Raw genomic sequence first — 10,000 nt, 5'->3', positions numbered from 1 at the left:
GTCACAGGGAACAATACTTGACAAGGACACTGGCAAACATGAGGGCTTGAATACACACGACTAACAACACACACCTGTGAACAATCAGCCAATGACAACATGACACATCAGACAACATGGCAGGATCACATGACTATAACAGGGAATCATAACAAACACATGAGACATGACCAAAACAACACGTGACATATATATATATATATATATATATATATATATATATATATATATATATATATATATATATATAAAATATTACACTGTAATGTTTTTATTTTATAAAAAAATAAATAAATCCAGGTTGTAGAGCTGCACAATTTGGCAAAATGTGTATGATTATATCAATATGGCTATAAAATAATAATAATTTGCATTGTTTGATAGCCATATTGATGTATAATATTTCTTTAATTTGATATTTAATTTAATAATTTAATATTTATTTAATTATTTAATATAATAATAAACAATAACAATTTTTATATATTGGTAATAATAATAACAACAACAACAATAAAAACCTGTATAAACAAAATAAGAAATATTACACTGTAAAAAAAACAGGTTTGCTGGTTGTAGGGATGTACGCTTTTGTAAAATTGTATGATTATATATCAATATGGCTATAAAATAATAATAATAATAAATAAAATAATTAATTAAAATAAAAAATAATTTAAAATAAGATAACTATCACTGTAAAAACTCTAATAATTAAGAAAAATACATTAAAAATAATAATAATATATTTTATATTACCAAAAATTAGTTACTCATTTTAAGTAACTTTTAAGTAACTAAAATTACAATATATTTATCTCTTAGTTTCTTCCTTTTCAAATATTAAACCATCAGTCAGTCTCGTCTGCTGGTCAGAGCTTCTCATTATGAGTGTGTGAAGATGTTTGGCATATGTTGCATTTCCACGAGCATATGCATTTCATTCAATCGCAGCATTTGCGTTTAATAATCGCATTTTGCAATTTATTTCGATTAATCGTGCATTCTGCAGTTTTCATGACACAACACACACAGGTGATGTACTTCTAGAAGCCTCAATAATCCCGCAGTTGAACGTGAGAGTCACATCTGGCACACGCAGAGAGTCGATCAACAGAACCAGTGTTTTCCAGCAGATAGCGGGTCACCCGAGTGTGAACTACAAGCCGTTCTCAGAACGCGCTCGCTCTTCTCTGGAAAACACACAGAGAACACACACACACACACGTGGATCAGCTGCTCAGACCGAACCGCAGGCCAAACTCTCTCCTACACGTCCACATGTTTCTCTGAGCGTCTGACGAACACGAGCTGTGATTACACTCATCTGAACTCTTCTTCAGGTGAAACTCTCAATCGTGTCACAGTAAAGCACGCTGTTCAGAGTGTGTGTTAAAAACCAGAATCTAGTCCTATTTAACTGTAATCTTAACCATTATAGTGCCCCATTATGCCTAATGTTGTTTGGAGTCTCCTACGACAGGTTTACATGCAGCCCAGGTCAAAAAAACACTTTCATTTTCTCATAGTATCCACTGCACTTCAGTTCTTTTATCAGCGTCTGCAACGGTTGGATCACAGATTCAGTCTCTCTAAGCCCCGCCTCTCTGAGAGCAGCTCTACTCTGATTGGTCAGATGGCTCAGTCTGCTGTGATTGGTCTACTCTGCTCTGATTGGTCAGATGGCTCAGTCTGCTGTGATTGGTCTACTCTGCTCTGATTGGTCAGATGGCTCAGTCTGCTGTGATTGGTCTACTCTGCTCTGATTGGTCAGATGGCTCAGTCTGCTGTGATTGGTCTACTCTGCTCTGATTGGTCAGATGGCTCAGTCTGCTCTGATTGGTCTACTGCTTACAGCACGTCAAACCAAACGCTCATGATCATATCTGAATCTCAGCTCTTGGTCACAGTAATACGAACAGTAACGAGGGCGTGGGTTTGTGAGTGTGTGTGTGTGTGTGTGTGTGTATCAATGTCATCAAAGTGGATTTGCTTTGTCAGCAGAAAACAGCGTCTTCTCCACATGAACAACACGAACTCTCCAGTCTCAGATACACTACAGTGTTTGAGGGCGGAGCTAAGAGCAGCCAATGAAAACCATAAACTGGCATTATGCAAATTAGTTACAAACCTATGTAGATTCGAACAGGAAGTAAGACTGGAATTACTGACGACTCTCTTCAGGCCGTTCAGAATCGAATCTTAGCTTTGGGGAGACGATAACTTTATCTTTTAAACTTGCAGACCTTTAACCTTCACACACAGATTTATTACACACTACATGAAAGGCAATATCGCAAAAATCATAATAGGGGCAAAACGTGGACTGCTCTGCCCTGATGTGAGTGTGTGAGTGTGTGTGTGTGTGTGTGTGTGTGTGTCTGTGTGTGAGTGTGAATGCGTGCGTGTCCATGTGTGTGCGTGTGTGTGCCCATGCGTGTGTGTGTGTGTGTGTGTGTGTGTGTGTGTGTGTGTGCACGTCTGCTCGTGTTTGTCTCTGTGGTTCAGGTGTGACTGTGAGCCGGTGGCGACGCTCTGACATTATAGTGCTGTGAAAAACCTGAACCATGCAAAACATCAGAAACTCCTCGTAAACACACACACACACACACACACACGAGTCAGTGTCACACAGGACGAGTGCAGCGCTGTAAAAGGAAAATGCAAATCTTTAGGAAATGCAAAGTCACAGTATAATGTGAGTCTCAGGGGCGTCCGCATCACTCTCACACGGTGTTTATATGGACACCAAAACAGCCCATAATAATCACGCCATGAATAAACAAATAAATAAACGGTCTGTCTATAAATCCATCTATAAATATATATTAGTATTTGTATATCTGCATAATAATACTAATACTGCATCTAACCCTAACCCTAAAACATGTACATGTGTGTGAACTTTCCAGAGAGAGAGAGAGAGAGAGAGAGAGAGAGAGAGAGAGAGAAGAGAGAGAGAGAGAGGGAGAGAGAGAGAGAGAGAGAGAGAGAGGAGCGAGAGAGAGAGAGAGAGAGAGAGAGAGAGAGAGAGAGAGAGAGAGAGAGAGAGGCGTGCAGGAGAGGACAGGTGTGCAGAAAGATAAAAGAACAGGTAAACGAGAAGATAAAAGATGTATTTGGACAGAATGAGGTGGAACAGGTGTAGTGAAAGATTAAAGAGACAAAACAAATATCAGCTGCTCGTAAAGTCCCTCGTCACACAGGTGTGTGTCCCAGATTCAGTGTTAACATCAACATCACAGCGTTTCAGAGGAACACACTCATCTACGGGCCGTGTGTGTGAGATCGCCCGTCTGAGAGGACGCCACGGAAGCACTTCCAGGAGTAAAGATACGCAAGCGATGGAAATCACACACACTTTCTGTCGCATGATCTGACGATTCATAAGTGATTCGCTGTCGAAGAGTTCTTAAAAAAAAAATGACTGAAATCAAAATATCAAAAAACTTCCAAATTAAATAATTTAATTTCCATTTAGTTTAACTTGATGTAGTAAAATAACTAAACCAAAAATAAAATGTAATAAAAAAAAATATATCAAAAAAGACAAAACACACAGCAAAATTTTAAAAAGAAAGTGAAAATGGAAAATACAAAAAAAAAAAACTGTATTAAAAATGTTATATTTAAAAACAATTAAATGGAAATATTAAAAGGATTTAAACCTTGATACAAGGTTTTTATAATACAAAAATAAAAATAATAAAATATTTCAAATGGAAAATTTAACTATATTAAAATGATAAAATATTGCAATTAAAAAATGGAAATATTACAATACAAAAATGTTAAAATATTTTTAAAAGAAATATATATATATATATTAAAAATATAGTGGTAGTGTAAAAAAAAAGTACAGTGGATACTCACACAAACGTTACAAATATAAAAAATGGAAATATATTTTAAAAAACTATATTTAAAAATATTTCGAATGTATAGTAAAAACGATATTAAAATATTAAATATTAAAAACTATTTAAAAATGGAAATATTACTAATTAAAAGCTTTTGGAAAAAAATATTACAAATATTAAAAAATAAAAATATTAAAAAATAAAAATCAAATATTTAATATGGAAATATACAAAACTATATTAAAAAACTAAAATATTTAATATGGAAATATAAAAAACTATATTAAAAAATAAAAATATTTAAAAATGGAATATAAAATATAAAAAATATATAAAATTGTCAACTTGTTAGTTGTTTTTACAGCTGAATCTGCAGCACAGGTGTGTGTGGTCTCCGTGACACTCATGAAAGCTGGTGGTCCGTCTGTTACACAACGGCATCATGAGAGGGAATTCTCCAAACACACTGCCAGCATTCTGCAGATGCCAAGCAGAGAGCATGCTGGGAAACCAGGACCCGCGTGAACCAGGGCCCTCGCTGGGGAAGAGCCTCTGTTTGCTTCAGAACAACGAGAGGCATGCTACTTATCTTCACTGTGTGCAACCTTTGCATTCAGCAGAACGCGTCTGCTATTATACATGTCATTTCATTCAGTTCTCTCTGTGAATATATAGTAACGTGTAATTTATTCCTGTGATCAAAGCTGAATGTTCAGCATCATTACTCCAGTCTTCAGTGTCACATGATCCTTCACAAATCAGTATAATATGATGATTCTCAAGAAACATTTATGATTATCATTTGTAACCTTGTAAATATCTTTACCGTCACTTTATATATATATATATGTGTGTGTGAATTCATGCAAAGTCTTTCATAATCCCTCTTTCATAAGCATCTGTGATGTGTATTTAACACACACGCATGCTGAACCTCTAGGCACTCGCTCAGGCATATGGCCACGGAAAAAACGAATAGATCCGAGCGGGGGGGAAATGTGGACATGACCTCCATTTTTGGGGGTGTCCTCAAGGGAAAACATCTCTGAGGAAGACGCAGGAGAAAATAGCTGCTGGGAGTGGGCGTTCATAACAGCGAGACAGACGGAGATGTGTGTGTCTGAGAGATGCTTATTAGTCTCTCTATGCAAGGACTTCCCTGGAGGAAGAGCCGGAGAGAGACAAGATGCTGGAAACCTTCGTGATCCTGCAGTTTCAAAAGTGTGGGATTTGTGCTTTACCCTCGATACAGCATTTGTTTGGTAAATTAAATGGACACTAAATTAACCCTTTTTGAGTGTCGGTCAAAAACGACCAAAATTTATTTATTTTTATTTCAATGAAATGAATGGACTATATTTTAGTTCGATAACTAAAATATTTTTTATTTCATATTTTTATATTTTTAGGAGATTTTATGGTACTAAATTATATTTACGCTGTATTTATAATCTATTTATTCACTTTTTGAGCATAGACCTGAACATTTTATTTTTTAACTTTTTTAACTTATTTTTTAAGATTTTTTAATCTTGTCATAAATCTTGAACGCAACAGACTTAAGTTTGATCTCTTTTTAAAGACGACACATGGCAGATTATTACTGAAGTGAAAAAAAAGTGAAATAGTGAAAAGTTTTAAAAAGTGAACTTAAAAAAGTTACAGAATTTTACGTTTATTGTTATGGAAAATGTGCAAAATTCTTATTTTTTCAAAAATTTTATATGAAATATTTATTTTCAAAAACATGATTTACTCTAAAACTGAGAGAAAATCAAAGCTGTAAATATAAACAAGTTGTGTTAAAATTTTTTGCCTGAAATCTAAAAAAATGATGAATGGCTGTAGTACCAAAAACTTCCACTAGATGAAATTCATCTCCCATTAATTTCCAATGCGTACATTTTTGACAGCGAAGAGCACAAGTGTAAATATTTTTCTGGACAATTTAACCTGTCCATGATTTGTTTGTGTGTTAACAAAGCAAGTGCCAAAACCTTTACCAAGTTTTGTACCATTCCGATGAAGAAACAATTAAACAAGTGTTTAAAGTGTAAAAATGTCTGTCAAGAATGACCGAAGAGCACGAGATTCAGTCAATGCAACTGCATTATTGTGCCATTAAGCTCACAATCACTCACATGAAACATTAATGAGAGCATCAATGCCACATTTTAAGGATATTATAGATCTAGTCTCACGTTTCGACCATTGACTTACTCTATTCCACTTTGCAGTTTGTTCTGGCCGACGGCAGACGAGAAGAGACCGTCTCACTGACTGCAGTCTGATTGTTTTACACAATGTTTGCGGACGGGTAAATATAAAACCAAACATAACAGGAACCAAGCAGAATGTACAGTACACTTCTGCCCAAAGATATCGTATGTGCTTCTGACTAAAAGGCTTTAAGTGTCCCTATTCTTGATATTCACATGTTCATCTTTCTCCAGTGTGTTAATGTTGCTGTTTGAGCATGAAGAAGTCGCTCCAGCGGGAGTTATCCTCTATATCAGTGTCAGTGTTTCTGAACTCCTGAAACGCCTCCATTGTAGTCTTGAGTTTCTCCCGGGAACGAACACGTCACAATATTCCTCATTATAATAATTAAAACGCATAAAAAAGGGGCGGGGCCTGGTTGAGTTAGTTAGTAGTGTGTTAAACTGGCGGTTATGGGAAGGGGCGGGACTTTCCCAAACACACTAGAAGCGCTCGACCAATCACAAAACACTGCTCCAGCCGACCAATCAGAGCACAGTGTGCTTTTCAGAAGGCGGGGCTTCATAGAGACCGGAAATAAACAGAGCGTTACTGACAGACTGGGATATGGTTTGTTTTAGTTAACAACATCAAGCGTAGCGTTAGTTCTGGCAGGTCATGTTAGTCGATCAGTGACTCTCAGCTGATCTAGATCTTGATAAGTATTAGAGGTCTGCTACCCGACCCGAGCCCAACGGGTCCCAAAAAACTCGTACTGAGAAGGATATATTTGTGTAAATAGTTGTGCAACTGCACAAAATTTATTTTGAAGTTTAATGTTTGATTACTGTGAGAAACGGACCTCGGGTTCGGGCTTAAAATATAACCGTAATGGTCGGGTCAGGTCGGGACGCGGCTTGCGAGCCGGCCGTGAGAAATGGGGGCTCGTCCGGGATACTTTCATAAAGAGAAAAACTTTTCTATGGGGAAGGGAGGTGTTATGAACCCAGTATGGGTTATGTTGCGAGCCGGCCGTGACACGGATTAAATTATTTTGGGTACAGGCGGGGTTCGGGCTTCAGTTTAAAGCCTGTGCAAACCTCTAGTAAGTATACAAGATTTAGCTTTACTCACCGGCTTTGTTTCTTCTTGCACCTCCTCTTCCGAGCTCTCGCTCGCGTCCTCCTCGTCCTCTTCCTCCTCCTCTGGAAACTCCACGTCTGACTCTCCGGGAGCGATTGGAACGCTGATGGTGAGGTTGGGGTTGGTCATGTAACTGTCCTCCTCCCCGCCGCGCTCAATGACGGCGGCCGTCCCGTTCCCCTCCACCCAGTGCGCCTGCTGGCTGAGTCTCTTGAGCTTCAGCATGGCCTTGGCCTCCTTCGCCTTCTGCCGCCGCCGCTTGAAGTTCCCGTTGAAGAAGTCGCAGAGCGCCTGCCGGAGCCAGAGCATTCCCCGCTGGATGCGAGCGATGGCGATTTGGAGGTTGTTCATTTCTCCGTCTTCGTCCGGAGACGAGAGGTTGTCCGCGCTGAAGGAGCTGAGGAGCAACGCCAAGAAGAGGTTCAAGACCTGAGGAGAGAGAAGCAGAAACATTCAGGAGAATTAAAAGCTGTGGGGTTTTTAAAACGCTGTAAAGAACATCTAAATGAATCTGTCTAAATCAACCTGTAGTTTGTTTTGCTCAATCTCACAGCGCTTCATGGACTGACTCAAACCAGCATCTCTCCAATTATAAGCCAGTGGTAACCAGCTGTAACCAGCCCTAAACCAGCTGTAAACCAGACCTAAACCAACTCTAAACTAGCTCTAACAAACCTAAACCAGCTCTAATAGACCTAAACCACCCCTAACCAGCTCTAACAGACCTAAACTAGCCCTAAACCAGTTCTAACAGACCAAAACCAGCTCTAAAGCAGCCCTAAACCCGCTCTAAACCAGCCCTAAACCAGCCCTAAACCAGCTCTAAACCAGCCCTAAACCAGCTCTAACCAGCCCTAAACCAGCTCTAACCAGCCCTAAACCAGCTCTAAACCAGCCCTAAACCAGCTCTAACAGACCTAAACCAGCTCTAACAGACCTAAACCAGCTCTAACCAGCCCAAACCAGCTCTAAACCAGCCCTAAACCAGCTCTAACAGACCAAAACCAGCTCCAAACCTGCTCTAACCAGCCCTAAACCAGCCCTAAACCAGCTCTAACAGACCAAAACCAGCTCTAAACCTGCTCTAACCAGCCCTAAACCAGCCCTAAACCAGCTCTAACAGACCTAAACCAGCTCTAACAGACCTAAACCAGCTCTAACCAGCCCTAAACCAGCTCTAAACCAGCCCGAACAGACCAAAACCAGCTCTAAACCTGCTCTAACCAGCCCTAAACCAGCTCTAACAGACCTAAACCAGCTCTAACTAATTCTAAACCAGCTGTAACTAGCCCTAAACCAGCCCTAACCAGTTCTAAACCAGCTTTAAACCAACCCTAAACCAGCTCTAACAGACCTAAACCACCCCTAACCAGCTCTAACAGACCTAAACCAGCCCTAACCAGTTCTAAACCAGCTTTAAACCAACCCTAAACCAGCCCTAACCAGCTCTAACAGACCTAAACCAGCACTAACCAGTTCTAAACCAGCTTTAAACATACCTGTCAACACTCCCGTTTTCACCGGGAGTCTCCCGTATTTCACACCCATCTCCCGCCCCCCTCCCGTTTTGTCATTTCTCCCGTGAAACTCCCGTAATTTTTATTCGCCAAACGTCGTTATATGAATAATCACATCAATATATTATTCCAAGGTTGCCCAGTTGCCAGATCTTGTATGAAACCCATCCTACTCGCGCAATCAACACATCATACACATTTCAACCCATTTGTGAGCTCAACCTGGCAACCTACAACTCAGTAGCGCTGTTGACGTGCGCAGATCGACGTTGGAAATTGAATAAAGCGATCACTGGTAGAAATGGGAGGAGAAGTCTCTGTGGTAAATATTTCACGTATTTAACGCAGCATCCGTTTTTTCTGTCATCCTTTGGCTGGCGTTACATCATATGATGCGCTTTTATTCTTGCAAATGCTTTTAAACCATTCACGCAAAGACAAATTGAGCGCCAGAATAGAGTTCTCTTTCGGCTTGAAGTTGACCGAACTAACACGCAATTCTGCAAAAATGTTTGTTTTGTCGAGTATCCTCATAAGAGCAGACTGAGCACTCTTAAATGAGTTAAATAGTTTTGAATGAACATAAAGAAGAGTTGTGAGAGAATGAGGCGCGTGTGAGATCAGCATTTCTGTCAGCGGCGGCTGCTCTTAAAGACACAGTAGCCAAAAGGTTTCAGTCAGCAAAGTTAATCTAAGAACAAAGGGAACAGAGAAAAACACTCACTGCTCTTGACAAAAGAACATTTGTAACTTTAATAAGGATTCATCTATGTATAATTTAACATTTATGCAGTGCAAACTGTTTGATAACTTTATTACATTTCTGTATATTTCTTACCTTTTAGACAAATATTTAAAATATACTGTCTTTGTTGTTTCTACATTAATTTGGAGATTAAATGTGAAATTATGACATTGTAAAATATATAAAAAACATAAGGTTTTTATCGTGAGTAATCAAAAAAAAATGTTTTCTAACCAAGCCCAGACCCCCCCCCCCCCCCCCCCTCCCGTATTTTAGTACCCAAATGTTGACAGGTATGGCTTTAAACCAACCCTAAACCACCCCTAACCAGCTCTAACAGACCTAAACTAGCCCTAAACCAGTTCTAACAGACCAAAACCAGCTCTAAAGCAGCCTTAAACCCGCTCTAAACCAGCCCTAAACCAGCTCTAAACCAGCCCTAAACCAGCTCTAACCAGCCCTAAACCAGCTCTAACCAGCCCTAAACCAGCTCTAAACCAGCCCTAAACCAGCTCTAACAGACCTAAACCAGCTCT

At 39.2% G+C, this 10,000-nt stretch overlaps 1 protein-coding gene across 1 annotated transcript in view; it reads right to left on the bottom strand.

Annotated features, from left to right (window-relative positions):
- The window catches only part of scn5lab (sodium channel, voltage gated, type V-like, alpha b), a 164,169-nt gene that overhangs the window by 36,106 nt on the left and 118,063 nt on the right, over positions 1-10,000 (bottom strand). Inside the window, exon 17 of the mRNA XM_079602016.1 lies at positions 7,194-7,631. Within this exon, the coding sequence (XP_079458142.1) occupies positions 7,194-7,631 (438 nt within the window). The remainder of the gene's footprint in view (positions 1-7,193; positions 7,632-10,000) is intronic.

This window comes from Phoxinus phoxinus (genome assembly GCF_949152265.1).
Source record: "Phoxinus phoxinus genome assembly, chromosome: 24".
Classification (NCBI taxonomy): Eukaryota; Metazoa; Chordata; class Actinopteri; order Cypriniformes; family Leuciscidae; genus Phoxinus; species Phoxinus phoxinus.
Note: the sequence above shows the minus strand (reverse complement) of the source record. Positions and strands in the feature narration are given on the sequence as shown.